This window comes from Varroa jacobsoni, unplaced genomic scaffold (assembly GCF_002532875.2).
Source record: "Varroa jacobsoni isolate VJ856 unplaced genomic scaffold, vjacob_1.0 scaffold_280, whole genome shotgun sequence".
Taxonomy (NCBI): domain Eukaryota; kingdom Metazoa; phylum Arthropoda; class Arachnida; order Mesostigmata; family Varroidae; genus Varroa; species Varroa jacobsoni.
The window spans coordinates 81,179-100,556 of NW_019213182.1; the positions used below are offsets into that span (position 1 = coordinate 81,179).

At 43.4% G+C, this 19,378-nt stretch overlaps 1 protein-coding gene across 2 annotated transcripts in view; it reads left to right on the forward strand.

The window, feature by feature from the left end:
• The window catches only part of LOC111258960 (uncharacterized), a gene marked incomplete at its 3' end in the record, with an annotated part of 98,719 nt that overhangs the window by 20,209 nt on the left and 59,132 nt on the right, over positions 1-19,378 (forward strand). The window contains 1 exon segment of one of the 2 annotated variants that reach the window (XM_022830575.2): positions 18,227-19,125. Within the exon segment in view, the coding sequence (XP_022686310.2) occupies positions 18,234-19,125 (892 nt within the window). 2 annotated transcript variants of the gene reach the window in all.

Sequence of the window (19,378 nt, forward strand, 5' to 3'; positions counted from 1 at the left end):
AGCGACTTGTTCAAGCTGTTAGTTATCATCAATGTCGGTTCCAGTCGGCCCCGAAAAATGTACTAGCTTGGTATCTGTCATCGTCTTCGTATCTATCCACATGTACCTTTGATGTCCTGAATCGGTGAAGTCCCGCTGTTTGAACCGACGCTTCATTGTCATCGAGGAGTGCCCATTATGGATAGCATTGTTGCTATTAGGTTTTCAGATATCGTGCTGTTATGCACGCGGCGGCACGATCCGTGGTTTGAGTCGGCGACGAAAGCTCTGACCAGTAACTGCACCGTTCCCCAGCGTTACAAAATGCCCAGCAAAATAATGACTATTGCGAAGCGAGCCACTCATCATCGATGCTTTTCCAATTGTACTAAATGCCTCACATCTTCGTATACGTGCAGAATTTCGATTATGCCGATGATGATGGATGCGACAGTTATACCGATCATTAGCGGAGCTGGAGCCGGCGATACGGCGATAGAAAATGCGGGCTTACCGCGAGATGCAAATTGAGATCATTGAAGTATGAAGTATATTTCGATTACAGGAGAATTAACGGAAACAGAACGAAAGATGAACAGCTGCAGATGACAGTGACGTGCGGTACGCCTATATCAAGATCACGAGACGGGATTGTCCTGCTATTGTAACATTGCCGATCGTGATCGTTCAACATTTTGACCGTTGAAACGTTCCTGTGTGATGACGGTGTGACGTGTAGTTTCATTTAGTCAGCTCCAAAGTATGAAACACTGCTAGAGATCTACCGCCGGATCAACTTATGTACTAAGTGAAATGTACCAAATGAATCAATTTCTACCTATTTATATCTAGCTCGAACGAAACGACTCGAAGAAAACTCATGCGCTTTTCAACGCACTTGCTAACGCTATAGCCCGTGACCGCTTTGATACCGATGACAATAGCTAGTAATCAGTGATGCAAGTCTAAAATGTTCGTTACATTTGGGTCGCTCGTTCGATCATATAGTTCGTGGAGAAAGCGTTATCCTATGAGGTAGGTGTCTATCTTAAATGCTGTAAAATTACGAGCAATTGTATTTGAAGTGTCCACTCGATATCAGCAGCCAGGTACCCACCGTCACCTGGGTAGCTAGCTAGCAGACCAAGTCATTTCACCGCATTGACTACGCTGTTGTATTGTACCGCTTAAGAGAGCATCTGCCTGTTGTACAAGACCACTACCTTTTTATTGTCCTCTATGTTACGAGTTTGTATCGTAGACGTGCGCCATAAACACGTTGTTCTTGTCGTCCATATCCAATGTTTGCTGCGGTGATTGGCTGACGGCGAGATTCTCTGCCCGTTTTTCCCTTACTAGCGACCAAAGGCTGTTCGTGGCATCGGCTCCAGCGCGGAGAAGCCGGTCGTCTACTTCTAGCGGCAACAACAGCCACTGGCAAAGGCTGTGCCTCGCTTTCATTCCCCGTTCTGTCGTCCTCTCAAGGCCCTCAGTCTTGTTTCGCTATAGAGGCCTGCAACTCCAATATAGCCTCGGCCTACACGGCCAGCAGTGAACTAACCGAAGTATTGGCAGTCGCAACAATGCTAGTTGGCTTAGCCACGCGTCAAGCAGGCCGCGCAATGCAGAATACTAATAGAAGAATCAACGACGGGGTTAGTGACCGCAGCCCGTGCTGCTTTCGGCCCTCTAAATACTGCTACTGTGTGTGGTGTCGCATCGCTTTACCAGCGTTGACTTCTGATGAGCATCACACCGGCCCGAACATGACGTCGGCAGCGACATTGGCTGTCCACTCACTGCCAGATCAAGATGAAAGCTTACCTACATTTATGCGAGATGAACGCTAGACTAAACTGTGAACGACTCGACTTAGTTCCAGTTCTTTTGGCCTGGTTTGATCGGTTTGGACCTTTGCTGCCATTGTCTATCTAGGTTAAACTATACTAATCTAACTTAGGTTAAGCGTGAGCTCCTTCTAGCAACCGATAGCGCGCCGTGTGGTGGCATATTGTCCAACAGACGGGTACTCAAGGCCAGCGAGCCAAGGAGGGACCGCGCCAGCTATAACCACTAAAGTACATGTAGGTAGAAGCACCAATGGCGGAATAGTACCCAAAATGGCGAGCTACACCGTCACCGGCAGTTGGTGAGCTCCATAGAAAAAGGAAAAAGAAATATTTGTTTCTGCGCATATGCTTCAGCAACGCGATATTCGGCGACAAATTGATGAAACATCCCTTACACAGATGACGACACACACATAAGAGACGCATCTCCGTTTGTGCACAGACAAGCCAACGATAACAACAGCAACAGTGGTATAGTATTGTATAAGCTTACAACAGATCAGGGACTTGCGTGTAAAGTCAGAGTGCAACCGGGCATACGATAACCGATAGTGCGTCGGTCGCACTAGTCCAGTGTCTCGTCCCGTTCGAGCCACGCACCCACAAGCCCAGATTCGCAAATGACGAGGGAGGGAAAATTGGAGGTATAACAGTTCTTGAAGGTAACGTATGACACCCTGAACCGCCCATCGATGGACGTGAATCATATGAGCAACACGCAGTCAGGCTGTACTATAGGTCAGTGACCAGCAATTGAGCGCCCACCGCCTACACGACGCAGCCGATCTAAAGAAGAGCTCCCGCGACAGAGCAGTTGCGTAAACAGTTCACCAGTTACTCCGAGAAGGTTGACTGGGTTGGATTCAAATAGCCCAACTGCCCGTAGCCGATGGGGTAACGTGTACTAAACGATCCGCTGTGACTGCAATCGCTTAACGTTCGTCGAGTTGATATATGCACACGTGTACCAGCGCACGCGAGAAGCGTATGTGATAACATTGATGACACGCATCGGATGCGAAACAGTGGAGTCTATGGCGTCATACAACAATTCAAATATATTCATTTGCTATGACACATCGTCAGCTGGCGATGCCTGCTCGTCCACACCTTTGGAATCATAAGGCATGAATTACTGTAATTATACCAGAAGTGCTCATATAATTATGGAATATGGATGAACTCTTCTTCTAATGTGATAGATGGTTTTCTAGTCTAGCTGGTTTGGTACTGCGTAATTGCTTGATAAAGGTTGATATTATTTATGATCTATTAAAGAGAAAAACTTCCAACTACGATTTCTGTTCAAGGACAACAGAATAATTGTAGAGGCCTACTGACAATAGGGCCCTATGATCCGGGTGAGTACATTGTTATCTTCAATGTATCCGTGTGACGTATCTGCAGAGTCAATCTATAGCTCGCTTGCGACCTTGATTAACTGTTTGAGTAACATTATGTTTTCACCCAATTCGTACGTAAATTTGTCAAATAGATAAAAACGTTCTGGAATCAACTGGATAGCCTAGAGACAAGCTTTCAACGAATACCCTATTTTGACTCATTGAAAAATAACTAGTAATTTCAAAAAACGGAGCCGTATTAAAGACCTGTATTCACCTCGAGCTAGTTTTTTGCGTAAGATTCGGACATCGAATTTGTCTGTATATGGTATTATCGTCTTACAGTGGCTATGTGTGCACTGTGTCTTGCGCACGTCGGACCATTAGATTCACTAACATCAGACTTTTGCATGTTCCGTCCATTCCGGAACCCCAGAGTGAGCATCCCTAGAGGGTTCGTTTGCTCTTCCCGACAGCGCACGATTGTCCGTTGTTCGTTAATAGTAATCCAGGGGGTGACTTTCATTTCATGCGCCGTACTAGATAGACACAGGCATTGGTTACTATCGACGAACGGACGATCTTATCCGCACCACTCAGTTGCACCATTCACCTCGAGAGTAGCGATCATCACGACCGCCAATGATCCACGGCATATTCCCACATAGAGCGGTGTATGTCCTCGGCAGGACTCATCGGAGCAGAAAATTCTCTAAAATTCTGCCATTTTTGGTGACGAAGAGGCGTTGCTGCTGCTGCTGCTGCTGCTTTTGCCATAGGTTCTGGCGCCTGCTTTTCATTGCTAAGCTGTTGAGTCCTCGCGCACAGATCCCTGCTCACTGCGAATGGACGCTGGCCATCCTAAACTAAGCAAGATATGAGAACTCACTTCAGTGGAAGATGGGTCACGACCTCGCCCAAAACGATTCTTTTGACGAAACAAAACGAGGGGAGAACGAAGTAAAGACGGTAGTCGCCGCTGCACTAATTTCACTTCCGATGCTTGTCACCGCTGCTGCGCGACAATGCCACGCATGACCGATTGTTGACGACAGAATGGAAAAGTTAGAAGAATAAAGAAACGCGCTTAGACACTCATCTATTAACTGGACGTCGCGTTTAAGATTTGGGCCATGTACGTGTGGGGACGCCTGACTGCCTGCAACAAAAAAGCACTTCTATGTGAATAGAGGAACCTAAAGAAGAGTACGGAAAATCGATATCAAACGACGAAGAATTGAAGACAGCGAACAAGTCGTTAACGTGAGGAGGCTAAGAGGGGTTTATAATCGGTGTATAAAATTTCGAGTGTATAAAACCAAAATCAGTCAGTGTCAATATGATAACACAACACTGGCTCAAATAAAAACCGGGCAGACATTATCAACGGCCGTTCCGGCTGGTAGACACCAGCACGAACCCCTGTCATCACCTTAATTGAGACACTAAAGCCTCTGTCAAATGCTGTATCACCACCTCATCAGGAAGATTTATCCTTGACGGTGACTCGAACCTTTGTGGAAGTATGCTTAATTCAACATGAGGTAACAATGAGAAGTTGCTCTGAGCAATATTCCTTTGATCTCCTGTTGAAATCGTTTTGCTGTATACACGTACGATAAGGAGGAATCGCCGTATTTTTATAGGATCAGAAGGTCGGGCCTGCAAAGCGCCTTTGAGTTCTGTACCTATTCGCGATCACACTTATATGTTATTAGTTCACCACTTTGACCTGAGGTAGATAATACTGCGATGAGGACAATGTGGCTGAATCAACAACATGACTTTTTTACGCTAAACTATAATAGCAATGAACGTTCCCATAGACACAAACGTGAATTATAAAAGTTTAACTTTTCAATTACTTTTTCTCTAGTAATGGTTAAGATAAGTATTATCTACTTTTACGAATTCTACATTATAGAGAAAAGATCCGCTCCAAAAGCCAGCTTGTCTCGTTTTTTTCCCACTAATATAGGAACGGAAAACTACCTCTTTGTTTTTTTCTTTTAAATATCAACATTTTTACATTGCTTATTTGATTTACTTCTCTAGAAGCTTCATAATTATTGGATTTGTTATTATTACCAATATAGATAGCACATTTTGGCATAATTAGGTAATAGTAGCAATTTTTCTTGTATATGTGTATTTTTATCACACTTACAGGCTGCCACCTAAGGCCTGCAACTGCATAAGCATTACGATCAGGCCAGCCGTCATCCAATAGAAAAACACTTGACAAACTGGGTATCAAAGCCATCTATTTGACCTCCCAATCTGTGCAGCCTGTCGAGCTGTTCGATATTTCGCACAAGTTTTTTTGAAAGTTCATGAAGTGCTCTATCCTCAAGCGAAGGTATTTCATTCAATAACTCCATATTCATCTCCGAAACGCTTAAGCTTTTATTATAGTAAAATCTTCGTTATTATCAAAGATCTGTAAAATTGTCTCATCTTAATTATTATTGATTTATTAACTAATTAGACTTGTTATTTAATTTTATATTAAAAAGAACCAATAAGCGGAAGTACGCACAATAGTGACAGGAGTATAAAAGAGAAAACTTATTTAGATGCTTTAAGGGGTGCGGTAAATTTTCAAAATGAAGGCAACTGGTCAACACGAACTTAGTAGCCATGGAAACACGGAACCATTGGCACAGGGATGAACAACTTGCTAGAACGATAAAATAACTTGAACTTTCTTAGGTTAAAAACTTACGTTCAGGCCAAACAAGTTGGAATTCGCTTTAGCTTTAAGCTGGACAAAAAGTACTGAACAGTGTTGAATAGCATTTCGTGTGTAATACGCTTAGTACAGGTCATGTACGAATTCAGCGTGAACGCTTAGAAATACAATTTAGTGGATATATGTGTGTAAGCGTGCTGGGATGCTGCGTTGCACCGCCAAAGGAGCTGAGTGGTGACAGCCAGCCAGCTGATGCCGATATTTCGAAGTAACCACGGAATCGGCCACCTTCACAAACAGAGAATACCATTTGCTTGAGTTGGTTTCATTTTGCTCATTAGAGATAGATGATCAACCTGGGCAATTAGGTTAAAGGTGGGAAGTACCTGCTTTTTTGGAAAATACAATAGTTTAGCTTAGTTTACAATAGTAATAGCATTTGATAGTTTCCAGCAAAGAAGCACGTTGTTCCAATTCAATATAAAAGTTGTTTTTCGGCCATGCCTTGGCAATCATGACGCTAACTTCGGATTGCGTGCGCCACAATTTTAATAATGAAGGGGCCTTGAACTCCATTCCGCTTAATCTGTCGAGACTAATTTCCACTAAGCGAATTCATCACCGAATATTGAATTCTATCTTCTTAGAACTTACTTACTAACTTGTAAACTTCAAACTACACATCGGATGGATCTTCTTTTACGGAGCTCAGTTTGTGTACATGGTTATCTTCTCAACAGACGGATGCAAGCAATGAACGAACGTCTTTGCAACTGCCTTCGCTATTTGTGCTCGTCAATTTTGTCCAAATTTTCGTCCAAAGAACGAAAAATGCGGAAAGGCAGGAAGCTGTCCTAGGTAGGTTACTGAAGACTTCACTATTACCGAGTATCAAGTCAGTAACTTCACAGGCAAACACCAATGTTATCATTTATAAGGACTATCTATTTTGTCTACTCAAAAGCTGAAAATATGGTGCTTTGTTAAAGAGACTGAAACAAAGTCGTAATAATCAGACTAAAATTGACGTTGGTGCCACGTATAAAAATCACGTTCTGCAACAACTACATATTGAGCCTAGGTATGACATATTTCTCGGCTTGTCATATACCTTACTGTTTAACTCGGACCAGTCCTTTTACTGTGCTATCTTTGTGTTAGCGTTATCCGACAGGCCGAAGTGCGTACGCCTCTCTTCAGGATCAGCTAAAGTCACGTGTCAGAAGCATTTAGGTCAGAATGGAATATAACACGCAACACGATGTCGTCACTGTCCCTCCCCCCCCCAGCCGTTCTGTGGTGGAGTAAAGGAACGTTCGCTTTATTTGAATGCAGGAGATTTTTTGCCTTTTTTTTCTGTTGACTAGAACAAAAAAAAACAGCTTGTTTTTTTTCTGTTGACTAGAACGAAAAAAACAGCTTGTTTTTATAGTTCCCAGGTCGCACGGGTCAATCTAGACAAAAAAGACCAGCTTGACGCGCCAGTAGCAGTATGGAACGAGCTGCCACTGCAGCCGCCATCGTTCTGCTTGGAAATGCTACTTGTAGCGCGGCTATAGAATTGCCGCCTTTTACCCCCACATTTTTGTGCCTTTACGCCCTTGTCATCTCGCGTTGTCTTGTACAACATTCGTACGCGCGAGCACGCCAGTTTGCTGCGACGTCGAGCCTATAGAGGCACTAACATTGGTTAATGAAGCTTGATCACCAACAATCGCAGGAACAGATTTAATAATCTCATCGCCTTTGCGCCCTTTTTGCTACGATTACTCCGATAGACCGGCATGGCCAAGCTGACAGAAGACTGTGCGGTGCAAAACAGCGTTGACGCAGATATCGCATAGGTTCGAACGCCGACGAGACGTCATCGTATGGAACATTCTGCCATTCGACGAAAATCAGGTTGGAGGTGCATTTTTGTCAAAGCATTTCCGCTTTCGGCCCGTGCTACGATTCCATACATTCAAGCGTCGTGAGCATGACGGCGCTGACTACGCATGAGAAATGAGCAAGATTTCGAAGATCGATGCCTGGCTCCCACTCGAGCTGACAAACGGCCTAGGCATGCTCGATGGATAATGCTACAATGGCAGCCAAATCGATAGCCGTAAAAAGCACTGCCAACAATCAAGAAGGAAAATATAGATACTGGCACAGTGTAACCAGTTGCGTCCGCTCCAAGGGAACTGACACCATATCATTGACTGTGAGCCAGCATACTCGATCCGGTCCGCGTTTCGAGCAACGACGATCAGAGTAATAACAAGCAGAGAGGAACAAATGACGGGAAGCGCTCACGCTCATGGGTTCTGGATCGCTGGCTACAAAGTATGCTGGGTATTTGTGTATGACAACTCTGTATTGGTTGATTTTTGTGTGCGCATGGTGTAGCTTCGTGAAACACCAGAGGCGGTATTTCGCAGAAATCTGTCAGAGGCGCTATCGACTGGGCATCCTTGAGTCAGCGGGCGAGGGCTGTGTGAATCATTGGATTCTTGAATCGCCGGTGCGGCATGCATGGCATCGTCATCGTCATTTCACGGCTGTTGGTGAGACTGAAAGCTATAGTTGACGCCGGTCATCTAGGTTACTGGAAAACATCAGAGACATGAAGCTAACGTACCGTCATCGTCACGACATAGATTAGCTATGTGGACTGCTTGCATAGATTTTTCTCACGAATAGATCCATACCGCTAATTCGGCAGCCATCATGCTCCGACAAAACAGTGAATCTGGGTGGTATCTACCTAACGCTAACTGTCAGCCATATTTGCCTAGAGTTTACCGGGATAAACTTGAAACAGTCAAAGCTCACGAATACCGAATTCAGAATTAAATCAATTTCTTGCCCACCTCACCGAAAGCGATACATGCATCAATATACTCCCTATGTTTGTTCTTGCCATCATTCTCAACCTCACACTGATTAGCAGTACGGGGAAAATAGTACAAAAATTCATCTTGGCTTTGGTTGTGACCGACGTTTGGTTACCCATTTTGATCGTCTAATGGCAACAGTTGACGATTTCATTGAAGTGATTCCGAAGGAAGCTAACACACTTTTAGTAACAGGCAGGAAAAGACCACAAAGCCAACGGCACTCCGTCGAGTGCTTTGTGTTATTTTTTCTACTTGAATCAACCAATTGGATAGGTATCACACACAAGGAGCAAAAGAATGCTACCTCGTGCAGTCTAATGCGAAGCCCCCGAGAGCTGGTCAATACCTGCACGGGTAATGGCGGCACAATAAAATTCGAGGACGGAGCATAGGGCCGATCGTCTGGGGCGCTACATTGGTAGCGTAAGAGATGACACGCGATAGCTCTCTTGAAGCCGATAGATGCAATTCTTCTGAAACTTCTGTAGCCATCAAAGTATACTATACATTTGGAGAAAGGGCCCGTCGAACGTCCATGCAGGACAGTTCGTGTCCGCCGCCAAGAGGACAGATGATAGGACGAAAAAAAAGTAGTTTGAAGGTAAGGGAATCGAACATTGCAGAATCATCATGGCACGAATATACATCGTAGCCGATCATGGAGCAGAAATCAATAGGGAAATACTAAATATAGAATTGGAAAGACTGACGAATGAGAGGCGAAAGGAAGCTTCTGGCCGTTTGCAATAATTGTCACCAGCAGTTGAAGCTGCGACAGGAAACGTCTCCCACAGTTTAATTCCTGTAAGGTTCCAGGGACTAAACTGTGGACCCTAGAAAATTGAAGTTACTGACAACGTTTAATAAACGAAACGTTAAATATTATTTATGACTTAAAGTAAAGCTGTACCGCTATCCTGACAGGATGCTGTAACACCGTATCTGAATAATGTAGCTTCATACAAGTAGCAACTCACTGGGTAACGTTTGTTTGATGCTATCAGATGATAATAACTTCCATCAACTAGAAGCGATTTTAAATAACCAGGAGTACCACCAGGTACGAAATTGATCCGGTTAGTCCAACAGTTGTTGAAGGACAACAGAGCAGCAGGTAGCGCAGGTGCAGATACACTGCGTATCAAGGTAAGCGCAGGTGAATTGTCAAGTAAACTTACCTCACGTACAAAATAAGTTACTGGGAGTTTGCTATGCTTGATGTTGCACAAACCTAGCATTCGACTAGCCCAGGTTGAAGCGTGCATATCTAGACGAACTCCGAAAGAATCGGATACTGTAGCTCTAAAAACGGGTCGTGGCTTTGCTTATGGGTTCAAGAAGTGCACGATCAAAGTTACGTTTGTTTTCTTTGTCGCAACATAATCTTTCAACAATTCCTGCGTCTAACACAATAACGCACATATTAACTTTCTTGAGCAAAGACGGGATTCTGATACGCTAGATTAAGATGAATGATTACTACAGTTGAAACTAATGAAGCTGCGTAATGCTTCTGATCGTGGAGACTGAGCGTCGGTATCTGTCTCGTCTGTTTCCACGACCGTGGTGGCAGTGAGTAATAGTTATTGCGGCCTAGAACAGATAGCAAAAACCTGCTACAAGATGAAGCCGCCACTGCGTTAATAAGAGTGATGACGGTTTGCTTCGAACCGTCTTCGAAGCGCCTCGAAGGGTTTTTTTTTAGCTTCTCGCTACATTTTTATCCATACGGCCTAGTTCAATGAGTATTTATTAGTGGCTTATTATTATGGCTAGTCTTTTGTTATGGTTTTGGCCTGCGTCTCATCTCGCAATCCCGTGACCAGCGGTACAACTAAGACAAAATTTTTATCTGCCCAGTGTCACTTCTTTCCCTCTCCGAATAGTCAATCCATAAGACTTTGTAGCTTGAGCTACTCTAAACATGAGAAATGTGTCGGCACAAATTTGCGTAATGCACTCACGCAGAGACAAGCGAAAACAGCGACTGCGATAACAATGAAACAGATGAATAAAGGCCCTTCGATAAGGCGACATTGATGTACGGCCCATTCGAGCACACATATACTGGCCTGGGTGTTTTGGGGAGGTAATAACCCACAGTGTAGTTCAGTTATATACTAAAGGAAGCAAGCTTCTCGGGAAGTTTCGCTACGCGGTGACGTTTACTTTGATTGTCGTCACGGCATTTCTATTATTTAAATAGCCAACAAAATTGCTCGAGTCTGTTTTCAGTTGAGAGATAGTCGAAGAGTCAACATGCTCTCGTTTAATACCGAGTCGCTAAACGACTTTCGGTAAACTGACCGCATCATAGGATGATTTCACAAATGAGTCTGGCGTTTCTTGATTGAGCTAACCGTTAGGGCGTGACCGATTCCTACCTTCGTTGCGGACGTTGGAATTATGCCGTAGGACAGCTTTTGTCGGACAGTTTTGACAAGGCTATCTGTTCGACTAAGTAGGACGGCATAACAGGAATGGTATTGGCGACATCATTCCGGTCCTGCTGGTGTGCGACTCCTGCACTGACAAACCGATCTCGATGCCCATGTATAGATATCAACATGAGCAAGCTCACACTCCATGATGCGTACATATAGCGAACGTCTACGTTGTTTCCATTCTGCCGGTGGTGAATGGGTCGCATGATCACCGACTGCTTTCACAGATCTTGCACTTGTAGATCTGGGGGGATTCGATTGAAATGTTTTTATGTTGGTATCGCAGTTACTTCAACAGTTCCGAACCATTCAACGGAAGTTTGAAAAGCATGTTGTTGCTAGATTGTTATCGTAGGAGTTTCTGCTACCGGCGGTCTATAGTGATTTGTCAGTCATTCTATCACCTTAGCGATGCTTGATTTTGCTCGCAAATTGCCCGATCGGACAGATAGGATTGAGATAGCAGTACTTTGATGAACTGAGCATGGATTTTCATTATCATTGACTGAGGCAAATTACCCTCTTGTTTAATATGGTCCAAGTAATAATATGCAGCCTTAGAGTAAGTATTATACAACCATATGTGCTAATTTATCTATCTGGCTTACGTTACATTTTTACCGGCTTGTATATCAGTATAATATGCGGCGACGTTCCGATCCAGGACTGCCATCCGTCTTCAATAGCTAATTAACGTAATGGTTCAGATATTCCATGCCATGTAACGATCAATAGTACAGTAGAGTCGGTAAGTTATATATAATCATTAATCACTGTCAACTGGGACCAAGGTAGTGTGATTTTAGTTTTATTAACTTATCTGATGATTGGCTTGTGAATGGACTAAACTCCTGACCGTGTTTGTTTTGCCCTTAATCCTATTATCCCAACTGCAGCTGCACTGCAGCGCAGAGCTAAGAAGTTCTGCGTTTTCTCTTTTGATCTCTGATGCCCATTATTCTGCGATCCTGTGTAATAGAAGGGCGTGCAGTGGCGTCGTAATGTAGAGGCCCACACGAGCAGCTGATCAGATCGCATCATTGGCCATTGACGTTCACTGTAGGAAAATGCCACCATATGGTTTCAGTTTGCCTAAATCGATGGTATAAGTTGCCTTTCTGCCGGTGATTCTGTGTTGTTGACTAGAGGCTTTCAAGTGCAGGTACGTTCTATATATACAATGCAATAGTTCTTCGTGACGGTCATAGAATTTGTATCCACAATCAGGGCTGGCTGGGAAAGCCAAATTGAATCTGACAAGTGGTTAAACTAACGCATCATACTGTCAGGATAAAGGACACAATTCGTTTCTTATAGCAAACTAGTCATCTGTTGCAGTCTCACAGGTATGTTGTGCTTATTTCTATACTCACACTGATTTTCTTATTGCCCTTATCGATCGCGGTCCTGTTTGTTCAATAATTTGAATCCGTCTGTTCCAGCGAAAGCTGCGTCGACCGCGTCAGCGTCGATCTGTTAGCCCATGAACACGTAAAAACTTAACGATTGTTCTCCAGCATGTGTCTGGCCAGACGCACGTCCACACATATCTACCTGATCTATATATATATATTGCTAGCTGTTGTAGAGGTTAAAAACAACAGCTATTTTCTGAAGCTACTGACGGCTATCTACCTCCCGTGCCAACTTCACAGTCAGTGGGTGGCGTTCGCATTCGACATAGAGCTCATAATAAAGCGTACGATCTCAATGCGTTTCAAAATACTTCCTGTCACTTGTAAATTGTAAGGGGAGGATATGAGATTGGTTTCCCATTAAATAACGAGGTATAGAGTTGATTTATTTTCTGCTCGAATTCTCCTAAGTACGGCTAAAGCAGGGCCAGTCCCGGGACATGCCCCACATGTCGCTCGTTGTCGAAGTGTCCTGATGCTCTATGCTTTATCCGCTGTTTAGTTAGCTTGCTAACGAATTTATTTTAAATATGTCGCGATTCTACTAAAGGAAAACTTTTACGCGAAAAATGTTTTACTGTTTTGTTAATTTCTTTGACCGTCTGTTTGTCTAGCGATCTACTGTGCCATTTCGTAGCAATACTGCGTAGTCTTGTATTTTGTCAGAGTGTTGCTTATTGTAATCTAAGCACAGTATGTGAGCATAAGCATGATTCAATACATTTTAATGCGGTTCTTGAGAAGTGCGCATCTTACAAAAAGCATATATATATATATATATATATATACGATATTCAAATATATGCATCCGTGTTACCAAGCTGTATGCTGTCCATCTACAATGTATGACTTGCGAAAGACGTTCAAAGCTTATTTGACGCTAAGGCCTCATCGTAGGGTGCTCGTCAAACCCTGTTCCTATCGCGTGTTCGTACAACAATAGGTCACTTTGAGATATTCGACCCAAAGAAGGTCTCCCGGAAAGGAAAACTTAAAAATATGGGTTATTGCTATTAGCACAGGTAGGCTATTCGATCTTTAGCATAGTTTCGCCTTTATAACTGCCCTGAAGTTCTTCGGAAGAGCTCAGTTCGGCCAAGTTTTACTAGAAGCGACATTTTGACAGCCCCAGATCTGTTTCTCTGTGTGTCTCTAATGAGACCCAGTTTGGCCAATTAGCCGATCTGAAAACAGCGGTCGACGAGCCTGTTCGATTCACATTGTCGAGACTGAAGTAGAGAAAGATCGAGATTAACAAGGAAGTCCCATTAGAGTGCCCGTTAGCGTTGCGGCTAGCTCATGCGCATTCTGAAGTCGATATATTTAGTAGATGATTCATTGGTGCACATCAAGAGACGCTGGTGGCAACTGTTGTCGTTTGCTGGGCTCATGGCATCCGCAGCGGCCATCCAATGAAGCTTTAGCATCGAAAGCATCAAGAACCGAAGCAACAGTATCACCGTAAAGGTCCTTATGTGGTATTGGTAGCAAATCCATCATTCTGCATTCAATCAGGCCGCTTTGCTTCGTTCTTGAAACATGCAGGAAAAAAAAGGATGGTTTTATAGATGGCCCGTCTGATGGTGTCCTGGTATCGTATATTTTCTTTGTGTATATGTATAGTCGTCGAAGAAAGAAACCTTTTACGGGTGACTCGTTTACAGGGCATGGCGCTTGTAACAGTCGAAAGGATTGCCCTCGTGATCGCATCCGACAGCCGTCGCTGTAAATATACAAACATGAGGTAAATTTATGCCTCGCCATTTTCACCTCAAATTGGCGTCACCGATATTGAGCTGTTGGGTACAGTTTACTAGTACTGATGATACGATTGGCGTTTCGTTACCACTCTGGTGATTTGCTACGCATAATTCTCTATAAAAGTTGTTGGTCAACTCTACGGCTCTAATGTATGCTTTTTTAATAACATACAGAAATAAACGCAGATCGTTATTGTGTAATATTACTAAGTAGTAGGGCTGTATTTGTTGATGCTGACTTAACGACCTCATCGACGTTACGTGCTTACTACCATTCCAGTATATAAAAAATTAGTATACCCTGTAACGATAACTCACCAGAGGCAAAAATCAGAGTGTCAATTTTTTTTCTGTAGTTAGAGCGACTAGAAACAACAAACTCTTCGGTGTATCTATTTTATACGCCTGCTTATCGGTACTTCAGTTTTTTTTTTCTTTTTATAGTCACGTAAACATTATGAACAAGAAAATGCGCCCTGCTAAGCATACAAGAGAAATAATGAATCATCATAGTAGAAAATAGATTTTTGAAAAAAATATAGCACTTTGAATGAACACAACATTTAAGATGGTATCTGGATGGGGGACGTCGAAAGCAATTTGAAGGAACCAGATCAACACATGTCTCTCGAGTACGTATAGCGGAGGGAACATGGAGGCAGCCAAAACCGCTGCCGCCCTCGCGGCGACCACGGAGCCATAGGTATTAGGCCTACCGTACGCTCCTTACGCGATTACCATCATTTCCACGCTGTCAGTTGACGGCTAATTACCATTCATTGGGAAAACTAAGGGAACAATCAGATGTCAATGCCTTAATTAAGCGGATAGGCAAACTTTGAAAAAAAACGGTATCTGTCTGACGATGTATCTTGCACTTGGACGCATTTAAATTTTGAGCGCTAGAGATCCAGTACCATCGTCTCTTCTAGTACTACTACTGGCACTGCTACGCTGGCTATTGTTCCTGAGTTATTATTTTGTCTGGCCGATGGGTAAGGCTCGCTGGTTGGCTTACTGGCTAATAAGCGGATAGACACCGCCTAATCGCCGTGGAACGACCCTTTTCAGGCCTGCCGTTCGGTAGCAGCGCGAAACTTCACGATTTTCACGAGAAATGAACGCTAAATAATATATATATACATATATATATATATATATATATATGTATATATATATCCGTCACAGAATTACATACATATGCACGCACGCTCATTCGTAAGGACAAAACAAGCTGCCGGGCTTCCGCCACGTTATTCTCGTTGATTTATTATTATTATTATATATATATATATATATATAATAATAAATCAACGAGAATATATATAAGCAAAGACCGCGTATCACCACAGCAACGAATAGACGCTTATGTCAAATATTAAAGAAGAGTCATTTCTGTTAGAGGTACTCGTACAAAAACCAAGTACTGCCACCTATGATGTATGTATAGGAACAAAGCGATAGCTGTACGTTTTTTACTCATACTTTCTGGTGCATTTATTGTAGATGACGTAAGGCTTATAATAGAAAATTTACAGACAGCTGTGTTAACTGTGAACATTTACTTTTCATATCTATTATGTTATACGGTATTGTTCTTACCAGATTTCCCAGTGTTTTTTTTTTTGCCCATACGATCTCTTGCCCTTTATTCGGCGTTTAATGTGATGAAGCATATGGTGCATACTCTACAAATCACAGTACCATGTCAATTATCTCCGCCATTCGAGATTTAAATGCGTCCAAATACAAGATACAACAAGAATACCCTCCTGTGTTAGGTTTTCCCTTTTTTTTTTCAAAGTTTACCTATAAAACAAGCTCCGTTACGGGACTCACTTATTTCTCCCCCTGCTTACTTAACGCATTTACATCAGACTTTTCCATTAGTCTTCACAATGAATGGTAATTCGCCATCAAGTGATAGAGAATGTAACGTACTCAACATCACCGAGCGGATAAACTCTAAATTGCCATTGTCAGCAACTTTAACTATCGTCAATAGTGCGAAAAAGAGGAGTGTTTCCATCTTCAGCTTCAAACCCTTTTACACGCCGTGAGGTGGCGCAGATTCCTTACTTCATCTATTTATACAAGTCGTGTAATATGTATTGTTGGCCTGTGGTAATTTTTGATCGGCTCTGATTCCACTTGTATTACGTTCATTCTTTTTCTGGCTTTTTTTCTACGTAATATGTCATTACTGCTGTCACTAGCGATGCCAACGTCATTGGAACCACTGGCATAATCACTCCTGTCTAATTAGCGCGCTCACTGCTAATAGACATCCACTTAATTTTGTTAGTTCTGCCATTTTGGGCTAAACGGCGGACGGCTGAGCCTCACGACGTCGTCAAGGCCGGTCGCCTGCTGCCTGACCCAAGGTCCATCCACGAAGCTTCTGGATAGGGCCGAAATCACCTACACGCTTTTACTGACCTTATTCATTTTGCCTTCTCGACGCGACGATGTTGCCCGAGCGACCCCAGTGGCAGATAGTTCCTTTGAGAGAGGCTCGTTTAAATATCTAAATCTTTCACTGAAGTATCGCAGTGGCAGTTATTGTTGGAAATGCTACTGTTCATTCAACGATCGCAGTAAGTTTGCAGCATAACAGGAATCAGCCTTGTATAGGTGCAGTTTTATGTGGCTTTACTGCTTTTCAAGGAGTAGCATCCATCGATGAAGTTAAAACATCCATCTTTTACTACGAGGAACACCGTGTGATGGATGCAGTTCTTTTGTCGGGTCACTTATAGGTCTCGTGCGCTCGCTTTAATCGTTTCTTTTATAACTAATGTGATATTTTTCCACTGAAGAGACCATCTATTAGCGTTCGCCCACGTATAGTTGGCAGAGCAATATTAGAAAAAAAAACTATTACCATTCACTGAAATCGACGGCAGCAGCAGTAACGAACGCAAACATCGCACGCTTACCATTTAGCTGTCAAGTGTCAACTGAGTATTGACGTCGCTGTTAGGCGGTCGGCCAGCTAATGATTCGACACCTGGAGACGGTAACTGCTATACACGGCAAGAAATACGTTATAGCCACTATGTCTTCCGGTGCCGGACAAATATCGCCATTGCCTGTGATCACCGTCGCCTGTTTCACCAATTTCTGCGCTTATGGCCAACAGCCATTGCTCGGAGTAACGGAAACCTAGAGGGGAATCTTATCAAGTTCACTAGCCAACCTTAGCTGCTACGTATTGCTCTCCATCTCCTCTTGTTTCCTCCAACTGGTACTGCTGCAACCCTGTTTTGTCGATTTTTCCTGCTGCCGATATGGACCGCCCGCTATGGAATATCGTGGCAGTAGTGCTCAGTAGAGCTTAATAACGTCTTGACTGGGTCGACGTAAATACTCTGTGATATAGTTGCGCTGTCGTCGATCGCTGCCGTTTTTATTGGATCGCTACCTGCATAGCCTTTACACCTGGCTACTTACTGCGAGCTTTCTTCGTGCCAATAAAACTAGTGAACGAAGGAAAACCATACTCCGTAGATAGATTCAAGTCCGACGAACGCTGACGCACGTGGATCGTTTCTTAATGAGTAGCAGGACAAAGATAATCGTAGTGGACGACCGTCTTGTCGGCTAGAAAGGTTCAATGTTAACCTAGGTTGTGATGAACAGGCAAAAACTTGATCTAATCTAGTTGGAACTTGTGTTTATGTTGCAACGTTCGATGCGTTAATGGAGAGATAGAATTATTGCTAAGTTAGGAAAGCTGTCTAACTTACAAGTTGAGCTATGCGTGTGTGTTTGTTAGTGCAAACGCTCGAACGCTGAATAAGGTGTAAGGGTGCGGCGTCATCGCAGCTGTTATTGGGAAATGCGTAATACTGTAAGTGATTAGCCGATGCCATTCTGGAACAACCACCTGGTGCGCTATGCACTTACAGGATTTACGTTTTTGAGGAACGGACATAACGAAAACATGAAGGTTGATGGTATAGAAAAGATGATCTTCGCGCCGCGCCGTCCCCCGGACGATCCCAGTCTGGATAGCCTATGTCCGTTTCGGATAGATCTATTGTTGACAAAGCTGATCGTGTTGTGTTTGTGTAACCTGTTGCTTTTAATTCTCTGGAAACTATGTTGCCAGCGTCATCGTAGACGCGAACTCGCTGGCCAAGATCTATCCGCCCGTGTAGGCGATCGAATTATGATTAGCACTGCAAGAACAGTAGACGCACTGCTGCAACAGCAGGCGGCGGCCAATTCAGTAGGAGATAATAGTGTACGCTGCGGAATCGAGGTGCAGCCGCCTGCTAATGTCTTTCTACCGGCTAAAAGAGTTAGCAGGTCGAAAAAGCGCCGAATGCGAGAAAATCCTGCGCCGAAACAGATGTCTGCTAATGTTAAGAATGGTAAACACGCATTGGATGACGGCAGTAAAACTAGCGGATACTGTGGATGGACGCTTGTGTTAAAAAGAAAAATCAAATTGAAAAAACAAGACACTTCAGCTAGTACTCAAATAGAGGCAAATGGCGCGCAACAGCAGATCCAAGAACAACCATGCCAGGAGTGTTTTGAGCACGGTTCTTCTGAAGGTGGTGTGAAACTAAAACCACAGGATGCCCCTTTATTGGCGCGAGAATCGATTGGTGACAGTAAACTTAAATCGCCTGAAGTGGCCTCAACAAGTGGACTGTTAACTTCAAGTGAGCTCGTTGAATCTGTCTTAAATCTACGTCTGGGTTCGGTCGATAAAGGGCCCTTCGTCACGCAGGAACGCGGGATTACGGGTTCGTCACCACTTTCTGTGCTCATTGATAACGAAACATGATTTCTTAGAATGATGTTCGTTACATAGGGAAACGCTTGTATTTTTTTAGCGGTATTTGTTTGTTCGGGGTTAATGCGAACATAAGTGTTATTTACAGTGAGCAGGTCTGGGAGGATAAACCGAATATTGTAAAAATCCAAACGTTTTCGAAGCGCATCTGTGAGTTGTGATTAGCCGATGTATTTGATAGGCTTCACTGTAACGTAAAGCGA